The sequence below is a fragment of the Engystomops pustulosus genome, chromosome 9 (assembly GCF_040894005.1).
Source record: "Engystomops pustulosus chromosome 9, aEngPut4.maternal, whole genome shotgun sequence".
Classification (NCBI taxonomy): domain Eukaryota; kingdom Metazoa; phylum Chordata; class Amphibia; order Anura; family Leptodactylidae; genus Engystomops; species Engystomops pustulosus.
Window position 1 is genome coordinate 108,719,489 of NC_092419.1, and position 23,647 is coordinate 108,743,135.

At 51.7% G+C, this 23,647-nt stretch overlaps 1 protein-coding gene across 2 annotated transcripts in view; it reads left to right on the forward strand.

Annotated features, from left to right (window-relative positions):
- Positions 1–1,208: 1,208 nt before the first annotated feature.
- The window catches only part of AK8 (adenylate kinase 8), an 86,205-nt gene continuing 63,766 nt past the window's right edge, over positions 1,209–23,647 (forward strand). Inside the window, exons 1-5 of one of the 2 annotated variants that reach the window (XM_072125530.1) lie at positions 1,211–1,381; positions 2,526–2,610; positions 7,873–7,922; positions 9,400–9,513; positions 14,448–14,516. In XM_072125530.1, the coding sequence (XP_071981631.1) occupies positions 1,298–1,381; positions 2,526–2,610; positions 7,873–7,922; positions 9,400–9,513; positions 14,448–14,516 (402 nt within the window). In that variant the 5' untranslated portion in view covers positions 1,211–1,297. Of the gene's footprint in view, positions 1,382–2,525; positions 2,611–7,872; positions 7,923–9,399; positions 9,514–14,447; positions 14,517–23,647 lie in introns of both variants that reach the window. The other variant, XM_072125531.1, reaches the window with a different exon arrangement.

Genomic DNA, 23,647 nt, shown 5'->3' on the forward strand with positions numbered 1-23,647 from the left:
TGTGCACATGTATAGACCCATGAAATTAGAGTCATAATTATTGCAGTATATTTTAGTAACGATCAGACCCCCTTGGGTTAAAGCTCCCTAAGGGGCCTGCAAATACAGTAAAAAAAAATTATAAAATTCCAAAAAATGTTAATTTCTATATAATTATAAAAGCGGTAATTTCCTGCGGTAAACCTCGTAACGGAAAATGGTGGCCAAATGTCACCATTTTGCAACAAATATTTATCCTGACCGTTATACCTAACAGGCCCACGTCCATCTGAGGGGGGCCAACCGGTTTCCATGACAGCCTACAGTCCCATAGCGGTATATCAGTAATACTGATCTCTACGGTCCGTTATGCGTTTTCAGTTCACATGCGCTTTTGTCATTTTTTCCCAATATTCTTAATAGATAAACAGATTGTAAGCAGCCAAGCGCATGGTAAACGGTCAAAAATTGTCAATAATCTGTGTACATGATGGGCACCCAGCACGGACGCAGCACATTACCTAATATCACACATTGTTCTATTGAGACGTGGCTTCAGCAGTGACCACAGCAGTGGGGGGGACCCTGGGCAGACACATGCTGGAGGATACTCCTCCTTGGCCTGTGATGGACCCTGGGATGGAACAAACACAACATAACATGGTGCGTTGGTGGCGTCCTGTGCACATGATTCATCAGCTGCTCCTGGAAATTACAATAAATATTTATATGACTAGAAATGAGAGGATGGAGGGAAGGAAAGACGAGAAACAGAGGGAAGGGACAGAAGAGGCCACATCAGGAACAATGCCCCCATTATATACCATTATTGGATTGAGTTTAAGGGGTTTTTCAAGACATAAAACCTTGTCAATGACCCCACAGGCTACTGTGATGACTGTCAGACTAAGAATTATACATCCATTGTCAAGCTCTCTGCACTGAGATTTATGATACTCTGGCTCCAGACTTGTCCCTGTTGCTAGCACGGATCACGTGGGGTGACCTGTATAAATCCTGTCTCCCTCTTCCATCTCCACAACCCTTGGGAGGTGTCTCTGGTATATGATGCGGCAGTGACTGGTGGAGTTCACTTCTTTCTGAGAATCAAGGACCCCGGATAGCCATGATGAGGGTCAGTGCAGCCCCGACTCGTCTACACCTCTCCTGCCATGCTGTCTGCGCATGCCCAACGTGGAACGCACGGCACTTCCGGGCGCAGAGTGATGACGCGCGATTGTTTTAGTAGACGTCGGTTACTAGGATACCACGGCGCCCGCTCTGCTGCCACCTGCCCGGGGATCGTGAGAGAAGAGAGATGGACGGAACCGCCAGAGCCCGGAGCATCCCCCCGCACATGGCCGTGTACGCCGAGCAGCACCAAGTATTCCACATACTGCAGGCACGTCACAGCATAGCCCCCCAAGTGTCAGCATAGCCCCCCGTCCCCTAAGTGTCACCCCCCCAAGTGTAACCCCCCGCCCAAGTGTTTAACCCCTCGCCCCCCCAAGTGTCAGCCCCCGCCCCCCAAGTGTCAGTCCCCCGCATCCCCAAGTGTCAGTCCCCCGCATCCCCAAGTGTCAGCCCCCCACCCCCCAAGTGTCAGCATGCCCCCCTCGCCCCCCAAGTGTCACCCCCCACCCCTGAAGTGTCACCCCCCACCCCTGAAGTGTCAACCCCCCTGCCCCCCAAGTGTCAACCCCCTGCCCCCCAAGTGTCAGCCCCCCCACCCCCCAAGTATCAGCCCCCCAAGTGTCAGCCCCCCCGCCCCCCAAGTGTCAGCCCCCCCCGCCCCCCAAGTGTCAGCCCCCCCGCCCCCCAAGTGTCAGCCCCCCCGCCCCCAAGTGTCACCCCCCACGCCCCCAAGTGTCACCCCCCACCCCTGAAATGTCACCCCCCACCCCTGAAGTGTCAACCCCCGCCCCCCAAGTATCAGCCCCCTAAGTGTCAGCCCCCCCCCCCAAGTATCAGCCCCCCAAGTGTCAGCCCCCCCTCCCCCCAAGTGTCAGCCCCCCCTCCCCCCAAGTGTCAGCCCCCCTCCCCCCAAGTGTCAGCCCCCCCCCCGCCCCCCAAGTGTCAGCCCCCCCCCGCCCCCCAAGTGTCAGCCCCCCCCCCGCCCCCCAAGTGTCAGCCCCCCCCGCCCCCCAAGTGTCAGCCCCCCCCGCCCCCCAAGTGTCAGCCCCCCCCGCCCCCCAAGTGTCAGCCCCCCCGCCCCCCAAGTGTCAGCCCCTCCCCCGCCCCCCAAGTGTCACCCCCCCAGCCCCCAAGTGTCACCCCCCCCACCCCTGAAGTGTCACCCCCCCCACCCCTGAAGTGTCACCCCCGCCCCCCAAGTGTCAACCCCGCCCCCCAAGTGTCAGCCCCCCCGCCCCCCAAGTGTCAGCCCCCCCCCGCCCCCCAAGTGTCAGCCCCCCCCCGCCCCCCAAGTGTCAGCCCCCCCGCCCCCCAAGTGTCAGCATGCCCCCCCCCACCCCCCTTTACAAGTTTTAGCCCTGCTCTTGTAGTTCCCACCTCTCAGGCCTCCTATAATTTGATTTGGTTTTTAGAAAATGGTGGAGAATCTGCTCATCGACCGCCCAGAAGATCCCATCCAGTACCTGATCGACCACCTGAAGAAGGACAATGATGACGGTGAGGCCTGAGGAGGGCGCTGTGACCCTGCTCTATCCGTGCACCACACAGAGGTCATCACCCCTGACTCCAGGTGCACGTGAGGGTCAATGATGATGGTGAGGCCTGAGGAGGGCGCTGTGACCCTGCTCTATCCGTGCACCACACAGAGGTCATCACCCCTGACCCTGACACCAGGTGAGGCCTGAGGAGGGGGCTGTGACCCTGCTCTATCTGTGCACCACACAGAGCTCATCACCCCTGACCCTGACACCAGGTGAGGCCTGAGGAGGGAGCTGTGACTCTGCTCTATCTATACACCACACAGAGGGGTCACGGCACAGAGGGGTCATCACCCCTGACCCTGACACCTGGTGCAGGTGAGGGTCAGTGATGACGGTGAGGCCTGAGGAGGGCGCTGTGATGCTGGTGTTTATAGAGGGTTCTGTATCTATACATTTCACCCTGGGGTCACACAGCTCACACACTGGGGCACATCTACTTACCCGGTCCTGTCGCGATCCCCGATCCGATCCGGCTCAATTCACTAAGATCGTGCACCCGATATCCTGCATGTGTCTCTTCCCCACTCAGGTCCCCGGAGTTCACCTTCTTCTTCCCGGTGCATGTGAGTGCATTGTCTTGCGACACAACTTGAAATGTTAAATCCCGCGCATTGTCCGAATTAGTCGGGTTGTCCGACGGCCATGCCCCCGATTTGTGTCGCATGAAAGTCGACGCCAAAAATCCCTGTTAAATGTGGCCCAAATCGGAAATATTCGGGAAACCTGACAAAAATGCGTTCCACGGACCCAATCTCCACAAAGGTAGGTACCGAAGCAATCTTTACTGAGAAGAGGTTCCTGTTATTAGACATATTAGTATCGCTCCCCCTTGTCTGGACACGGGTGGGTTTGCTAGATACTTATTAATATTGTAATGTAGTTTTGTTTACGTTATACAGAGAACACTTTGATTCCTTTGTAAGTTGAAGCTCTGTCACCAAATTATCTATCCAATGCATGAAATTATAATTTATATATATATATGAAATATAATTCCATATCTTACTAAAATTATAACTATAGGATAGGGCATCCCTATCACTCAGATCCACTCATTTTATTATTGAACTGCAAAGTATTTATCTAACACTATTGTGACACAAAGGTGATAACAGTAGAAAGAAGATAGAGGGGGGCGGACAGGAATGGAAAAACCGGGAAAGACCAGAGAAGGTGGAAGAGCACAGGAAAGACGATGGGAAGAAGAGGGGCAGAGGAAATATGAATAGGAAGTAGGAAAGGAAGAGGCACGGATACAAAGTGGAAGATGGACAGGAAGCAGGACGGATACAAAGTGGAAAATGGACAGGAAGCAGGACGGATACAAAGTGGAAGTAGGAAGATGGATGAGAAGCAGGAGGGATGTCTCTGGATACTGGCTATTTTGAGGCTTCTGGTAAAGTGTTGCTGATGTCGGTAAACAATCCCGGCTGTGATGTGGAGCCGCACTCACTGCCGAGTGGATGAAGTCATAAGACTGAATAACATCCGTGGTTCTGCCCGTCTATTGGGTCCTGCAGCCGCTGAGCGGGAGCAGATGTTTGGAAATATCAATGTTTAATGTGGAGCGCTCCCCGTACTCTTCTGCGTCTTGTTATAAGCCGGGTAATGATGGCTTTTTGTCAGAAGTTATGCCGGGGCCCTCTCCCTGCCGGGCCCCAGCGCTCCTCGGCTGCAGGATTATAGATAATGAAGTGTAGACTCTGCAGCGGCTCGGATGAAGACTTAGGAAATGTGAGGACATTATATTCTGCTACAGCACAGGAGTCTATAGGACTACACCCGCACAGTCTATAGGACTACACCCGCACAGTCTATAGGACTACACCCGCACAGTCTATAGGGCTGCACCCGCACAGTCTATAGGGCTGCACCCGCACGGTCTATAGGGCTGCACCCGCACGGTCTATAGGGCTGCACCCGCACGGTCTATAGGGCTGCACCCGCACGGTCTATCGGGCTGCACCCGCACGGTCTATCGGGCTGCACCCGCACGGTCTATAGGGCTGCACCCGCACGGTCTATAGGGCTGCACCCGCACGGTCTATAGGGCTGCACCCGCACGGTCTATCGGGCTGCACCCGCACGGTCTATCGGGCTGCACCCGCACGGTCTATCGGGCTGCACCCGCACGGTCTATCGGGCTGCACCCGCACGGTCTATCGGGCTGCACCCGCACGGTCTATCGGGCTGCACCCGCACGGTCTATCGGGCTGCACCCGCACGGTCTATCGGGCTGCATCGGCACTGTCCTTTTTTTTTTTTTTTTTTTTTTTTTTAACACATTTTTTTATGTTTTGAAAACATACAGAAAAATACAACCAATAGTTGATTGTGGGATATGACTCCCATCATTAACTGGACCATTACAAACCAGGGATTTAAAAGTTTGGGTCATCACTGGAATCTGCAGTCAGGACATGCTGGGAGTTGTAGTTGCTTGTTCTCCATTGATAAGTCCTTGTATATGGAGAGTACTTCTCATACCCGGGCAGCAGAATTCCCGGAGCGCAGCGTCCAGAGCCCCCGATCTCCGCGCTGCGGCCGTCCCCAGCGATCACATGCAAATTAATAAATAAATAAAACAGAAGATGCAAGAAATATTAGGTCTAATTAGCTCCAAACAATGTGCCGGCGCTCGGGCTGCATCTGCATATGTATTACCAGGGATCCCTCGGGAAGCAGCCGCAGGAATTTTCTGAAAAATGAGGACAAAAAGATTAAAAAGTGAAAAGAGAGAAATTAAGTGCAATGTAAATAATAGAGAAGATCCAAATATACACAGAACATCAATTATTTACCTCCAGGCGCCAAACCGGAGCACAGGAGTCATATCCTGAGAAGATGGGGGTTGTAGTGTGAGGGACCCGGGTTTCTTCTCACATGACTTAGTAAATGACCCCCATTTGCTGATATTATTGCTGACCTGTGTATCTAAGGGCCCGATTCGCGTTTTCCCGAATATTTCGATTTGTGTCGATTTCCCCTGTATTGCCTCGGGATTTTGGCGCACGCGATTGGATTGTGGCGCATCGGTGCCTGCATGCACGTGACGGAAATCGAGGGCGTGGCCGTAAAAAAACCCCAACGGATTCGGAAAAACCGCCCCATTTAAAAAAAAAAAAAAGTGTCGCTCGACATGCGCTTACCTTCACCCACGATACGACGGTGAACTTCAGTGCATTCCGATGGTCTTCAGCGCAGCAGCTCCACCTGGTGGACGGCGGAGGAACTGCCTCAGTGAATCCCAGCCGGACCCGAATCCACCGCAGAGAACGCGCCGCTGGATCGCGAATGGACCGGGTAAGTAAATCTGCCCCTGTGCCTTTAAAGGTTTAGATGCAGCCATTATAGCTCAGATACATACAGAGCTCAACAGACGGCATGATGTAAGAGAGGCTAAGATACAGCAGGCAGTATCTCACTTGAAGGCTTAGATACCATAGATGAGCAGACATTATAGTTTATACACACAGAGTGCACAAACTTTTTTTGCTGCACCTTTAACATGGGGCTCTGCGTGTTAAACGTGGTGCACGGCCCCTTCAGTGCAGAAATGTGTGTCCCCCTAGGAATAGTGCAGCCGGATTAGATACACAGCTCAGCAGACAGTATCACACAGGATAGGATTAGATACACAGCTCAGCAGTCAGTATCACACAGGATATGATTAGATACGCAGCTCAGCAGGCAGTATCACACAGGATGGGATTAGATACACAGCTCAGCAGGCAGTATCACACAGGATAGGATTAGATACACAGCTCAGCAGGCAGTATTACACAGGATAGGATTAGATACACAGCTCAGCAGGCAGTATCACACAGGATAGGATTAGATACACATTGTTAGGTAAGTGAAGGGGTTGTATCATTGATACATCCATCCCAATGACAGGGTATAACTGTATAATCAGCTGATCTGTACAACAAGGGACCCCAAGTCGTCTGGACCTGCTCCTTACCATTAGAACTTACTGGTTGTTTGGTCCAGAAATTCTATACAAGTCAATGTAGTTCTGGACATATTCTATGGGACCCATAAACCTGGAACCTCTAGTGGTACTGAGCAGATCGGGGGCCTTGGCTATAGGACCCCTGTGATCACATTTATCCCCTTATAAATGGACCTTTGATGGCAACCATAAGGCATGTGACAACCTGGGCCCTGGGCCCTGGCCCAGAATCCATCATGGCCGCCCCCTGCAGAGTGACATGAGGACATGAATCATCTATGTGATGGGGAATCCGTGTCCAACTTCATCCAATAAGAAAAGCTAAAAAAAAAAAAAAAAAAACTCCTTATATCGCAGGTTTAGTACAAACCGAACATTTACCGCAGCCCGGGGCAATATTACCGCAGATTCCCGGCAGATAATGGAGCCTCCGTTTTTTTTTTTTTATCAAACGTTTGTCCAAAATCGCTGCGCATAAAAGATCCAATACCGGGAGGATTTTCTTGTGAATTTTAAATCACTTTCCTCGTTAAAAACCTCAAAAGGAAGGGTGGATGGAAAGGTTTGGCGGCGGCTTTGATGTGCGCTGCACAAGTTGATTAATCTTGGCAGCGCCGCACTCTTTCATGGCTAACGCTAATGAATTATTCCGCCGCGTGCACAGTCGGAAATTTTCAAGGTGCGCCAAGTCGGGGGGGGGTTAAGAAAAGCGGGCGAGAAGACGGCGTCTAAGAAAAAAAACAAATAAAAAATGGCCGCCCAATAAAGCGTAAGCGACGCGATCAAGATTTTGGGAGAAGGGAGCGCGCAGCCGGAGAAACTTTTATTTTCCTCTAGGATATTCCGCGTTTCATGTTGTCAAGGGATCAGGTTTGTACGTTTTTGAGGGAAACGGAGAGGAGTTTGTAGATAAAGACGCAAAAAACGGCTGAAAGTGCGAAGAAACGTGGAGCAAAAACAAGCAGAAAGAATAAATTGATGGTTTGGTTTATTGATAGAATATTGTTACTACATTGTAGCGACTGGTAACTGTTATCTCCATGACAACGCTTCTTCTTAAAGGGCAATTCCAGGACCTGAATATTGATGACTTGTTCATATGATTGGGGGTCCAGCACCATCACTCCCAACATTTAGATGTTAGGAGTCCGCAGATTGAGGTTTCCAGGATATAGATGGATAAAAAGGAATAATAGAGGGAGGGGACTGATATTGTCCCTGTGTGGATAGTGACATGACAGCCGCTTGTTTTCTCACCCACAGTGCCAAGGATTGTTGTTTTGGGCCCCCCTGCCTCAGGAAAGCACACAATGGTATGTATACAACCAACATCTACTCATATATATACATCCATGTCCGGTATACAATGCAGGGAGCGCTCTGGTGACCGGTATACAATGCAGGGAGCGCTCTGGTGACCGGTATACAATGCAGGGAGCGCTCTGGTGACCGGTATACAATGCAGGGAGCACTCTGGTGACCGGTATACAATGCAGGGAGCGCTCTGGTGACTGGTATACAATGCAGGGAGCACTCTGGTGACTGGTATACAATGCAGGGAGCGCTCTGGTGACCGGTATACAATGCAGGGAGCGCTCTGGTGACTGGTATACAATGCAGGGAGCACTCTGGTGACTGGTATACAATGCAGGGAGCACTCTGGTGACTGGTATACAATGCAGGGAGCACTCTGGTGACCGGTATACAATGCAGGGAGCACTCTGGTGACCGGTATACAATGCAGGGAGCACTCTGGTGACTGGTATACAATGCAGGGAGCACTCTGGTGACTGGTATACAATGCAGGGAGCACTCTGGTGACTGGTATACAATGCAGGGAGCACTCTGGTGACCGGTATACAATGCAGGGAGCACTCTGGTGACCGGTATACAATGCAGGGAGCACTCTGGTGACTGGTATACAATGCAGGGAGCGCTCTGGTGACTGGTATACAATGCAGGGAGCGCTCTGGTGACTGGTATACAATGCAGGGAGCGCTCTGGTGACTGGTATACAATGCAGGGAGCGCTCTGGTGACCGGTATACAATGCAGGGAGCGCTCTGGTGACCGGTATACAATGCAGGGAGCGCTCTGGTGACTGGTATACAATGCAGGGAGCGCTCTGGTGACTGGTATACAATGCAGGGAGCACTCTGGTGACTAGTATACAATGCAGGGAGCACTCTGGTGACTGGTATACACTGCAGTGAGCACTCTGGTGACCGGTATACAATGCAGGGAGCGCTCTGCTGACCGGTATACAATGCAGGGAGCGCTCTGCTGACCGGTATACAATGCAGGGAGCACTCTGGTGACTGGTATACAATGCAGGGAGCACTCTGGTGACTGGTATACAATGCAGGGAGCGCTCTGGTGACTGGTATACAATGCAGGGAGCACTCTGGTGACCGGTATACAATGCACATAGTACTTTATAACCCACATACAGTATAATAGACGTCTGTGCAGGGATATACTCGGAGCTGATGTTGGTGCACGAGGTTCCCTGCGGCAGCTGATGAAGCCGCTCTATAGGTGACTTATACATTAGGAATGACCTGTGTCTTGTACATCTTCTGCCTCCCGGGGTTGTGAGCGGTGGCGCCCCCTGTGGCCCCCTCCTGCTCCGCCAGCCCTGTGTTTAAACATACATTTGTCCATAGATGATTTATTTAGTGGCGCTGGCGGGCGGGGGTGGAGGTTTCGCTTGGCATGAAGAAACCTCCCGCCTTTGAAACGTGTTTTCTTTTGCCAAAGTTGGACGTTTCTCCTGGTCTTCTCCCCGCAGGCGCAGCTCCTGTACCGACGTCTGAACGCAACGCGTCTCACTCCTGAGGATTTGTTGTCAAGTGATGTCTCTGCGCTGGTGGAGGAGGCGCTCGCCTACAAAGGGAAGGAGCAGGTAGAGCCCCCCCGAGAGCCACACGTTATACCCCGGGACGACCCTGGGATGTGCCCAAGGCTTGTGTGTCAGTCTACACTGGAGAGGTAGCATGTTATTCACAAAAAATCAGCATGAACGGACCTAAATGTGAAGCGCTGCGATAGGGGATCACATTACTGGGGGGTCCTACAGCATTTGGGAGAAGAGGTGGTGGAGCACATTGTAAAGCTTCCTGTATCTATCACTGGGGGTCCAAAAGGTCCGGTGCATATCCACTGATGGCACAACCCCTTTAAGCGACAGGTCTGGACATTAAAGTGGGGGGTCTGACACCTAAACATATTTTAGTATAGTGGCTGTCCTGGGGTACTGCAGCTCCGCTCCCATGGTTCTGGTACTGATATGTTGGGTTTCAAGGTGTCGGGGCCCCCCCTTATTCTGATTTCAGGATCAGGTCATTGATATCAAACCCCTTTAAGAGGTTAACGCTGAGAGAGCTCTTCTCCCCCCCAGTAACAGTTGAGAGCACCTCCTCCGCTTGCTGTCAGCTCCTCTCTCCCATCACTGCATCAGTAGGTACATCTAGGAGAGACGGGGAAGGAAGGGGGGCGCGCGGTAATTAGCAGAAATCATTGAAAGCCTCTTTGTTAAGCTGCGGGGGTTGCCGAGATCTTCAGAACGGATTAGCGGCGGTGATTTGTATAGACGCGGAGGCCGCTAATCCTCCGATGATCAGCCGCTCGCTTCTCAATTGCGCTTAATGAGAGAACATTTTGTCGGGAGCCGTCGGTAATGATGGCAGAGCCGGCGCAGGTTCCGTATCTCCAGTATTAGGAGGAAATTACATGCACTTATACAGAGGCAGACGCTTTATCTACTGTATAAAGGTATTAGCCGGGGATCGGCTGTCACCTCATCAGCCCCCAAATCATGTGCCGTATCTAATGACTCACACTACAGGTAGGTACCTCGCTACATACCTGTCCTGCACAGTCAGGGTAATAGGGAAAAGCTAGGAAAGGCCTGACAGGACCTTCCCTCACAGCGGACATAGCGCTACCAATGTATGTGCACCCCAAGATGAACTGCAGGTCCCTGGAGAGATATGTAATCATACCTCACACTGCTGTGCTCTGTGCTCTCTGCAGCCAGTGTTATGTATTGTCCCTGGAGAGATGTGTAATCAGACCTCACACTGCTGTGCTCTCTGCAGCCAGTGTTATGTACTGTCCCTGGAGAGATGTGTAATCACACCTCACACTGCTGTGCTCTGTGCTCTCTGCAGCCAGTGTTATGTATTGTCCCTGGAGAGATGTGTAATCATACCTCACACTGCTGTGCTCTGTGCTCTCTGCAGCCAGTGTTATCTATTGTCCCTGGAGAGATGTGTAATCAGACCTCACACTGCTGTGCTCTGTGCTCTCTGCAGCCAGTGTTATGTATTATCCCTGGAGAGATGTGTAATCAGACCTCACACTGCTGTGCTCTGTGCTCTCTGCAGCCAGTGTTATGTATTGTCCCTGGAGAGATGTGTAATCAGACCTTACACTGCTGTGCTCTGTGCTCTCTGCAGCCAGTGTTATGTATTGTCCCTGGAGAGATGTGTAATCAGACCTCACACTGCTGTGCTCTGTGCTCTCTGCAGCCAGTGTTATGCATTGTCCCTGGAGAGATGTGTAATCATAGCTTTGTGTGTGTTGTTAGTAGCAGCAGGACTGTAATATATGGATTTATATTCCAGGATTGTAGCTTCTCTATGTGTCCTGGGAACATGTCCTCACACTGCTGTGCTCTGTATGTTAACTTTCTCAGTTTTTCCTCAGAGGATAAGGACTGTAGAACAGCTCACTGTGTGAATAACCAGTGCATTGAGAAGCTCCAATCCTAAAATATTTATCACAGTCCTGCTGCTACTAAGAACATACACAAAATATTATTACATATCTCTCCAGGGACAATATCCAACACTAGCTGCATAGAGCACAGAGCACAACAGTGTGAGGTCTGATTACACATCTCTCCAGGGACAGTACATAACACTGGCTGCAGAGAGCACAGAGCACAGCAGTGTGAGGTATGATTACACATCTCTCCAGGGACACTACATAACACTGGCTGCAGAGAGCACAGAGCACAACAGTGTGAGGTCTGATTACACATCTCTCCAGGGACAATACATAACACTGGCTGCAGAGAGCACAGAGCACAGCAGTGTGAGGTATGATTACACATCTCTCCAGGGACAGTACATAACACTGGCTGCACAGAGCACAGCAGTGTGAGGTCTGATTACACATCTCTCCAGGTACAATACATAACACTGGCTGCAGAGAGCACAGAGCACAGCAGTGTGAGGTCTGATTACACATCTCTCCAGGGACAATACATAACACTGGCTGCAGAGAGCACAGAGCACAACAGTGTGAGGTCTGATTACACATCTCTCCAGGGACACTACATAACACTGGCTGCAGAGAGCACAGAGCACAACAGTGTGAGGTCTGATTACACATCTCTCCAGGGACAGTACATAATACTGGCTGCAGAGAGCACAGAGCACAGCAGTGTGAGGTATAATAACACATCTCTCCAGGGACAATACATAACACTGGCTGCAGAGAGCAGAGAGCACAGCAGTGTGAGGTATGATTACACATCTCTCCAGGGACAGTACATAACACTGGCTGCACAGAGCACAGCAGTGTGAGGTCTGATTACACATCTCTCCAGGTACAATACATAACACTGGCTGCAGAGAGCACAGAGCACAGCAGTGTGAGGTCTGATTACACATCTCTCTAGGGACAATACATAACACTGGCTGCAGAGAGCACAGAGCACAGCAGTGTGAGGTCTGATTACACATCTCTCCAGGGACAATACATAACACTGGCTGCAGAGAGCACAGAGCACAGCAGTGTGAGGTCTGATTACACATCTCTCCAGGGACAATACATAACACTGGCTGCAGAGAGCACAGAGCACAGCAGTGTGAGGTATAATTACACATCTCTCCAGGGACAATACATAACATTGGCTGCAGAGAGCACAGCAGTGTGAGGGATGATTACACATCTCTCCAGGGACAATACATAACACTGGCTGCAGAGAGCACAGAGCACAGCAGTGTGAGGTCTGATTACACATCTCTCCAGGGACAATACATAACACTGGCTGCAGAGAGCACAGAGCACAGCAGTGTGAGGTCTGATTACACATCTCTCCAGGGACAATACATAACACTGGCTGCAGAGAGCACAGAGCACAGCAGTGTGAGGGATGATTACACATCTCTCCAGGGACAATACATAACATTGGCTGCAGAGAGCACAGCAGTGTGAGGGATGATTACACATCTCTCCAGGGACAATACATAACACTGGCTGCAGAGAGCACAGAGCACAGCAGTGTGAGGTATAATTACACATCTCTCCAGGGACAATACATAACATTGGCTGCAGAGAGCACAGCAGTGTGAGGGATGATTACACATCTCTCCAGGGACAATACATAACACTGGCTGCAGAGAGCACAGAGCACAGCAGTGTGAGGTCTGATTACACATCTCTCCAGGGACAATACATAACACTGGCTGCAGAGAGCACAGAGCACAGCAGTGTGAGGTCTGATTACACATCTCTCCAGGGACAATACATAACACTGGCTGCAGAGAGCACAGAGCACAGCAGTGTGAGGGATGATTACACATCTCTCCAGGGACAATACATAACATTGGCTGCAGAGAGCACAGCAGTGTGAGGGATGATTACACATCTCTCCAGGGACAATACATAACACTGGCTGCAGAGAGCACAGAGCACAGCAGTGTGAGGTCTGATTACACATCTCTCCAGGGACAATACATAACACTGGCTGCAGAGAGCAGAGAGCACAGCAGTGTGAGGTATGATTACACATCTCTCCAGGGACAGTGCATAATACTGGCTGCAGAGAGCACAGAGCACAGCAGTGTGAGGTGTGATTACACATCTCTCCAGGGACAGTACATAATACTGGCCGCAGAGAGCACAGAGCACAGCAGTGTGAGGTCTGATTACACATCCCTCTGGGGACGTTACATAACACTGGCTGCAGAGAGCACAGAGCACAGCAGTGTGGGGTATGATTACACATCTCTCCAGGGACAATACATCACACTGGCTGCAGAGAGCACAGAGCACAGCAGTGTGAGGTCTGATTACACATCCCTCTGGGGACATTACATAACACTGGCTGCAGAGAGCACAGAGCACAGCAGTGTGAGGTCTGATTACACATCCCTCTGGGGACATTACATAACACTAGCTGCAGAGAGCACAGAGCACTGCAGTGTGAGGTCTGATTACACATCCCTCTGGGGACATTACATAACACTGGCTGCAGTCTGTGGGGTCACACCTATATTCATATGTCTTATTGTTACACTAGTTGTGTAGCTTTTTATTCCTGGAATCCCCCTTTAATGAGACAGTAGGGGCGGGTGGCAGACTATATCAGACAGAAGACAGCACAGAAAATAACCGAGGGGCTTTTGACTATGGGTCTATATCAGCGCTTACTAAGATGAAACATTGTAGCAAACCCTCAGCTGTGTGAATGGCGGTGGTCCGGCCGGGCTTCCACGTGACATCGCTGCAGATAAACATGGCGGAAGGCCTTGATGTGACACGTGCAGGTGACATGTGGCGCTGTGTAGTGCGGACCCCCTGGTAGACGCTCGTCTGGTTTGACATGACACATCAAAGGGGCGCGATAGACACCGAGCCGACCCGCGAGCGGCAGGAGACACCGCTGCACGAAGACGCCTCAAACACACAGATCTGCTCTCCAGCAGCGAGAGGTTCTGACACATCCCACCCACCGGGCCGAGTGACGGGACCCCCAGCCCCGCAGCCCCCGCAGCAGATGCTCCGGCCTGGTGATACCTTACTCATATGTTTCTCTTCTCCTAGGAAATCCCTGACGCTCTGTGGGCCCGGATCATCCAAGAACGGCTGTCACAGGTGGACTGCACCAAGCGGGTGAGTGGTCCGAGACCCCCGCACAGGAAGAGACACTGTCTAATGATACAAGCTATTACTCTCTGTTATCAGCCATTACATCCTGGGGAGAGGAGACTGTACATGGGGATACAATCTATTACTCTCTGTTATCAGCCATTACATCCCGGGGAGAGGAGACTGTACAGGGGGGATACAATCTATTACTCTCTGTTATCAGCCATTACATCCCGGGGAGAGGAGACTGTACAGGGGGGGATACAATCTATTACTCTCTGTTATCAGCCATTACATCCTGGGGAGAGGAGACTGTACAGGGGGGATACAATCTATTACTCTCTGTTATCAGCCTTTTCATCCTGGGGAGAGGAGACTGTACAGGGGGATACAATCTATTACTCTCTGTTATCAGCCATTACACCCTGGGGAGAGGAGACTGTACAGGGGGGATACAATCTATTACTCTCTGTTATCAGCCTTTACACCCCGGGGAGAGGAGACTGTACAGGGGGGGATACAATCTATTACTCTCTGTTATCAGCCATTACACCCCGGGGAGAGGAGACTGTACAGGGGGATACCATCTATTGCTCTCTGTTATCAGCCATTACATCTGTACAGGGGAGGGGTATTCTCTACATGCCAGCAGCAGTTGTGCCCCGGGACGTGTGTGAGAAGCGGCTGTGTCGGCAGGCATACGTTGTATCACCGGGATGGAAGATGATGGTGAAGGTTCTCGTATGCTAATTGCAGAGAACAGGCGAGATCAAAGCCAGAACAAGGAAAGCTTTGCTGATTGCCTGGGGCAGGTGGCACAGACGAAAACTAGAGAGATGCCAACATCCACATATCAGCTGCGGCCTTCAGCGCATGCACCAGCTTTGTGCGCTGCTATCATCTCATCTGAGACTTTCTAGTACAATATTCCACATTAAAGGGAGACGGGCAGCAGGTGTGACCCCACAGACAGCAGCTAGTGCGAATGTAGTACGTAATCACACCTCACACTGCTGTGCTCTGTGCTCTCTGCAGCCAGTGTTATGTATTGTCCCTGGAGAGATGTGTAATCAGACCTCACACTGCTGTGCTCTGTGCTCTCTGCAGCCAGTGTTATGTATTGTCCCTGGAGAGATGTGTAATCAGACCTCACACTGCTGTGCTCTGTGCTCTCTGCAGCCAGTGTTATGTATTGTCCCTGGAGAGATGTGTAATCAGACCTCACACTGCTGTGCTCTGTGCTCTCTGCAGCCAGTGTTATGTAGTATCCCTGGAGAGACGTGTAATCATACCTCCCACTGCTGTGCTCTATGCTCTGTGCAGCCAGTGTTATGTACTGTCCCTGGAGAGATGTGTAATCAGACCTCACATTGCTGTGCTCTGTGCTCTCTGCAGCCAGTGTTATGTATTGTCCCTGGAGAGATGTGTAATCATACCTCACACTGCTGTGCTCTGTGCTCTCTGCAGCCAGTGTTATGTATTGTCCCTGGAGAGATGTGTAATCAGACCTAACACTGCTGTGCTCTGTGCTCTCTGCAGCCAGTGTCATGTACTGTCCCTGGAGAGATGCGTAATCACACCTCACACTGCTGTGCTCTGTGCTCTCTGCAGCCAGTGTTATGTATTGTCCCTGGAGAGATGTGTAATCAGACCTCACACTGCTGTGCTCTGTGCTCTCTGCAGCCAGTGTTATGTATTGTCCCTGGAGAGGGGAGAGGTAATCATACCTCACACTGCTGTGCTCTGTGCTCTCTGCAGCCAGTGTTATGTATTGTCCCTGGAGAGATGTGTAATCAGACCTAACACTGCTGTGCTCTGTGCTCTCTGCAGCCAGTGTTATGTAGTATCCCTGGAGAGACGTGTAATCATACCTCCCACTGCTGTGCTCTGTGCAGCCAGTGTTATGTACTGTCCCTGGAGAGATGTTTAATCAGACCTCACACTGCTGTGCTCTGTGCTCTCTGCAGCCAGTGTTATGTACTGTCCCTGGAGAGATGTGTAATCATACCTCACACTGCTGTGCTCTGTGCTCTTTGCAGCCAGTGTTATGTACTGTCCCTGGAGAGATGTGTAATCATACCTCACACTGCTGTGCTCTGTGCTCTCTGCAGCCAGTGTTATGTATTGTCCCTGGAGAGATGTGTAATCCTACCTCACACTGCTGTGCTCTGTGCTCTCTGCAGCCAGTGTTATGTATTATCCCTGGAGAGATATGTAATCAGACCTCACACTGCTGTGCTCTGTTCTCTCTGCAGCCAGTGTTATGTATTGTCCCTGGAGAGATGTGTAATCAGACCTCACACTGCTGTGCCCTGTACTCTCTGCAGCCAGTGTTATGTATTGTCCCTGGAGAGATGTGTAATCATTCCTCCCACTGCTGTGCTCTGTTCTCTCTGCAGCCAGTGTTATGTATTGTCCCTGGAGAGATGTGTAATCAGACCTCACACTGCTGTGCTCTGTGCTCTCTGCAGCCAGTGTTATGTATTGTCCCTGGAGAGATGTGTAATCAGACCTCACACTGCTGTGCTCTGTGCCAGTGTTATGTATTGTCCCTGGAGAGATGTGTAATTAGACCTCACACTGCTGTGCTCTGTGCTCTCTGCAGCCAGTGTTGTGTACTGTACCTGGAGAGATGTGTAATCAGACCTCACACTGCTGTGCTCTGTGCTCTCTGCAGCCAGTGTTATGTATTGTCCCTGGAGAGATGTGTAATCAGACCTCACACTGCTGTGCTCTGTTCTCTCTGCAGCCAGTGTTATGTACTGTCCCTGGAGAGATGTGTAATCAGACCTCACACTGCTGTGCTCTGTGCCAGTGTTATGTATTGTCCCTGGAGAGATGTGTAATTAGACCTCACACTGCTGTGCTCTGTGCTCTCTGCAGCCAGTGTTGTGTACTGTAGCTGGAGAGATGTGTAATCAGACCTCACACTGCTGTGCTCTGTGCAGCCAGTGTTGTAGTAGCAGCAGGATACAGATGCTGATGTATGTGGCTACATGTTTAGTGAGTTTTGACATTCATCCCTTGTTAAAGCTGGATAGCGGCAGCTACATTGGTGAGTACCCAGCTTTCCCGTAGTTTCTCCAGCATGGAAAGTTGTGTGCCATGACCTCTCTTTTGCGTCCCTTCCAGCGCAGACAGAGTTAACCCCGGTTCTTCGTCTGGAGCGGTAATCTCCTGTAATCAGCGCCTCGCGGTGCAGAACTAAAGCGCGGACAGGAAGAATAAATGAGGGAAGGGATTAGTCACGCTCCGGAGCCGAAACTCTGCGCCGTAATCAATAATGCAGCTCCGCCCTGTGATCCTGCGCCGCCGAAATAATGCAACACCCCCCCCATACCCCCCCCCCCCTGCATCCGAAACACTTAGATCATAACTAATACTTATACAGGGGGCTATGGGGTCTACCGCAGGGGGGCAACGCTCTGCAGCATCTCCTGGTGGAGGGGTCTGGCAGGGGCAGCTCCCATTATTATGGGGCTGTGGGAGGTTTCTGGGTGCAGCACCCCCTTTATATCAATGTCCGCAGTCACCACTAGAGGGAGCTCCGGGTCTGGCTGCATACTAGATGTACATTACAATTACATTGGCAATGATTGATGGCTGGGACCTCAACAATTAGGAGCACAGCGGTATATGAGGGGCGGGGGTGATGGGCACAGCGGTATATGAGGGGCGGGGGTGATGGGCACAGCGGTATATGAGGGGCAGTGGTGATGGGCACAGCGGTATATGAGGGGCGGGGGTGATGGGCACAGCGGTATATGAGGGGCAGTGGTGATGGGCACAGCGGTATATGAGGGGCAGTGGCGATGGGCACAGCGGTATATGAGGGGCGGGGGTGATGGGCACAGCGGTATATGAGGGGCGGGGGTGATGGGCACAGCGGTATATGAGGGTCGGGGGTGATGGGCACAGCGGTATATGAGGGGCGGGGGTGATGGGCACAGCGGTATATGAGGGTCGGGGGTGATGGGCACAGCGGTATATGAGGGGCGGGGGTGATGGGCACAGCGGTATATGAGGGGCGGGGGTGATGGGCACAGCGGTATATGAGGGGCGGGGGTGATGGGCACAGCGGTATATGAGGGTCGGGAGTGATGGGCACAGCGGTATATGAGGGTCGGGGGTGATGGGCACAGCGGTATATGAGGGGCAGGGGTGATGGGCACAGCGGTATATGAGGGGCAGGGGTGATGGGCACAGCGGTATATGAGGGGCAGTGGTGATGGGCACAGCGGTATATGAGGGGCGGGGGTGATGGGCACAGCGGTATATGAGGGGCGGGGGTGATGGGCACAGCGGTATATGAGGGGCAGTGGTGATGGGCACAGCGGTATATGAGGGGCAGTGGTGATGGGCACAGCGGTATATGAGGGGCAGTGGCGATGGGCACAGCGGTATATGAGGGGCGGGGGCGATGGGCACAGCGGTATATGAGGGGCGGGGGTGATGGGCACAGCGGTATATGAGGGTCGGGGGTGATGGGCACAGCGGTATATGAGGGTCGGGGGTGATGGGCACAGCGGTATATGAGGGGCGGGGGTGATGGGCACAGCGGTATATGAGGGGCGGGGGTGATGGGCACAGCGGTATATGAGGGGCGGGGGTGATGGGCACAGCGGTAAATGAGGGGCGGGGGTGATGGGCACAGCGGTATATGAGGGGCGGGGGTGATGGGCACAGCGGTATATGAGGGGCAGTGGTGATGGGCACAGCGGTATATGAGGGGCAGTGGTGATGGGCACAGCGGAATATGAGGGGCAGGGGGGATGGGCACAGCATTATGTGGGCAGCAGGGGTAATGGGCACAGTGGTATGTGGGGGTAATGGGCACAGCTGTATATGGGCAGCAGGGTTAATGGGCACAGCTGTATGTGGGCAGTGGGGGTTATGGGCACAGTGGTATATGGGCAGTGGGGGTTATAGGCACAGTGGTATATGGGCAGTGGGGGTTATGGGCAGTGGGGGTTATGGGCACAGTGGTATGTGGGCAGCAGGTGTAATGGGCACAGCTGTATGTGGGCAGCACGGGTAATGGGCACAGCTGTATATGGGCAGTGGGGGTAATGGGCACAGTGGTATGTGGGCAGCAGGTGTAATGGGCACAGCTGTATGTGGGCAGTGGGGGTTATGGGCACAGCTGTATGTGGGCAGTGAGGGTTATGGGCACAGCTGTATATGGGCAGTGGGGGTAATGGGCACAGCTGTATATGGGCAGTGGGGGTTATGGGCACAGCTGTATGTGGGCAGTGAGGGTTATGGGCACAGCTGTATATGGGCAGTGGGGGTTATGGGCACAGCTGTATGTGGGCAGTGAGGGTTATGGGCACAGCTGTATATGGGCAGTGGGGGTAATGGGCACAGCTGTATATGGGCAGTGGGGGTAATGGGCACAGCTGTATGTGGGCAGTGAGGGTTATGGGCACAGCTGTATATGGGCAGTGGGGGTAATGGGCACAGCTGTATATGGGCAGTGGGGGTAATGGGCACAGCTGTATATGGGCAGTGGGGGTAATGGGCACAGTGGTATGTGGGCAGCAGGTGTAATGGGCACAGCTGTATGTGGGCAGCACGGGTAATGGGCACAGCTGTATATGGGCAGTGGGGGTTATGGGCACAGTGGTATATGGGCAGCAGGGGGTGTTACAGCCTTGGCATGACAGTCAGAGGGCAGCATTACTTCTGCCACAGCCTCGGAGACTCTTGTATTGATAGAATCCTGTGGAGTCGCTGCTGAGCCTTAAATCTGGGTGAGATGTGCCGCACACAGCGCCCACCGCCAGGTATTATGGCACCGCGCCAGGAAATAACAACTTATTGCAGCCATTGTTCTCCAAGCACAGGGAAGCGGGCAGATCCGATGACTTGTCTGTCTACAGGGGCTCGTACTGAGCGGGGAAATGTCCCATCAAATCCTGCAGCCCCCCGGCCCCCCACACACGGGGGGGGATGCGCCTCCGCTGCCTTGTCACCACTTGATGGATCTCGCTTGTTGCACAATGTGACTTATGGGAAGTGTTAACCATTGAGCGACCCCTGGCGAGTTCTCATCAAGTTCAAAAGTTTGTGAGAAGTCTCTTAAATGGCAACTCCACCTCCGATATGTATCCAGTGCAGGCAGAGGCTCTGTACTTCTAGGAGCCCCACTATGCATCTCACATCTCTCCAGGGACAGTACATAACACTGGCTGCAGAGAGCACAGAGCACAGCAGTGTGAGGTCTGATTACACATCTCTCCAGGGACAGTACATAACACTGGCTGCAGAGAGCACAGAGCACAGCAGTGTGAGGTATGATTACACATCTCTCCAGGGACAATACATAACACTGGCTGCAGAGAACACAGAGCACAGCAGTGTGAGGTCTGATTACACATCTCTCCAGGGACAATACATAACACAGGCTGCACAGAGCACAGCAGTGTAAGGTATAATTACACATCTCTCCAGGGACAATACATAACACTGGCTGCAGAGAGCACAGAGCACAGCAGTGTGAGGTCCGATTACACATCTCTCCAGGGACAGTACATAACACTGGCTGCAGAGAGCACAGAGCACAGCAGTGTGAGGTCTGATTACACATCTCTCCAGGGACAATACATAACACTGGCTGCAGAGAGCACAGAGCACAGCAGTGTGAGGTCTGATTACACATCTCTCCAGGGACAATACATAACACTGGCTGCAGAGAGCACAGAGCACAGCAGTGTGAGGTCTGATTACACATCTCTCCAGGGACAATACATAACACTGGCTGTAGAGAGCACAGAGCACAGCAGTGTGAGGTCTGATTACACATCTCTCCAGGGACAATACATAACACTGGCTGCAGAGAGCACAGAGCACAGCAGTGTGAGGTCTGATTACACATCTCTCCAGGGACAATACATAACACTGGCTGCAGAGAGCACAGCAGTGTAAGGTATAATTACACATCTCTCCAGGGACAATACATAACACTGGCTGCAGAGAGCACAGAGCACAGCAGTGTGAGGTATGATTACACATCTCTCCAGGGACAATACATAACACTGGCTGCAGAGAGCACAGAGCACAGCAGTGTGAGGTATGATTATACATCTCTCCAGGGACAATACATAACACTGGCTGCAGAGAGCACAGAGCACAGCAGTGTGAGGTCTGATTACACATCTCTCCAGGGACAATACATAACACTGGCTGCAGAGAGCACAGAGCACAGCAGTGTGAGGATAGGTCCCAATGTACGGTTCAGAAATATGAAGGATCACAGTCCTGCTGCTACCAACAATATAAAGGTCTGATTACACATCTCTCCAGAGACAATCACATAACACTGGCTGCAGAGAGCACAGGACACAGCAGTGTGAGGTATGATTACACATCTCTCCAGGGACAATACATAACATTGGCTGCATAGAGCACAGAGCACAGCAGTGTGAGGTCTGATTACACATCTCTCCAGGGACAATACATAACACTGGCTGCAGGGAGCACAGAGCACAGCAGTGTGAGGTGTGATTACACATCTCTCCAGGGATAATACATAACACTGGCTGCAGAGAGCACAGAGCACAGCAGTGCGAGGTCTGATTACACATCTCTCCAGGGACAATACATAACACTGGCTGCACAGAGCACAGCAGTGTGAGGTATGATTACACATCTCTCCAGGGACAGTACATAACACTGGCTGCAGAGAGCACAGAGCACAGCAGTGTGAGGTCTGATTACACATCTCTCCAGGGACAATACATAACACTGACTGCACAGAGCACAGCAGTGTGAGGTCTGATTACACATCTCTCCATGGGCAGTACATAATACTGGCTGTAGAGAGCACAGAGCACAGCAGTGTGAGGTCTGATTACACATCTCTCCAGGGACAGTACATAACACTGGCTGCAGAGAGCACAGAGCACAGCAGTGTGAGGTCTGATTACACATCTCTCCATGGGCAGTACATAATACTGGCTGCAGAGAGCACAGAGCACAGCAGTGTGAGGTATGATTACATATCTCTCCAGGGATAATACATAACACTGGCTGCAGAGAGCACAGAGCACAGCAGTGTGAGGTATGATTACACATCTCTCCAGGGACAATACATAACACTGGCTGCAGAGAGCACAGACCACAGCAGTGTGAGGTATGATTACACATCTCTCCAGGGACAATACATAACACTGGCTGCAGAGAGCACAGACCACAGCAGTGTGAGGTATGATTACACATCTCTCCAGGGACAATACATAACACTGGCTGGAGAGAGCACAGACCACAGCAGTGTGAGGTCTGATTACACATCTCTCCAGGGACAATACATAACACTGGTTGCAGAGAGCACAGAGCACAGCAGTGTGAGGTCTGATTACACATCTCTCCAGGGACAATACATAACACTGGTTGCAGAGAGCACAGAGCACAGCAGTGTGAGGTCTGATTACACATCTCTCCAGGGACAATACATAACACTGGCTGCAGAGAGCACAGCAGTGTGAGGTATGATTGCACATCTCTCCAGGTACAATACATAACACTGACTGCAGAGAGCACAGAGCACAGCAGTGTGAGGTCTGATTACACATCTCTCCAGGGACAATACATAACACTGGCTGCAGAGAGCACAGAGCACAGCAGTGTGAGGTCTGATTACACATCTCTCCAGGGACAATACATAACACTGGCTGCAGAGAGCACAGAGCACAGCAGTGTGAGGTCTGATTACACATCTGTCCAGGGACAATACATAACACTGGCTGCAGAGAACACAGCAGTGTGAGGTTTGATTAAACATCTCACCAGGGACAATACATAACACTGGCTGCAGAGAGCACAGAGCACAGCAGTGTGAGGTCTGATTACACATCTCTCCAGGGACAATACATAACACTGGTTACAGAGAGCACAGAGCACAGCAGTGTGAGGTCTGATTACACATCTCTCCAGGGACAATACATAACACTGGCTGCAGAGAGCACAGCAGTGTGAGGTATGATTACACATCTCTCCAGGTACAATACATAACACTGACTGCAGAGAGCACAGAGCACAGCAGTGTGAGGTATGATTACACATCACTCCAGGGACAATACATAACACTGGCTGCAGAGAGCACAGAGCACAGCAGTGTGAGGTCTGATTACACATCTCTTCAGGGACAATACATA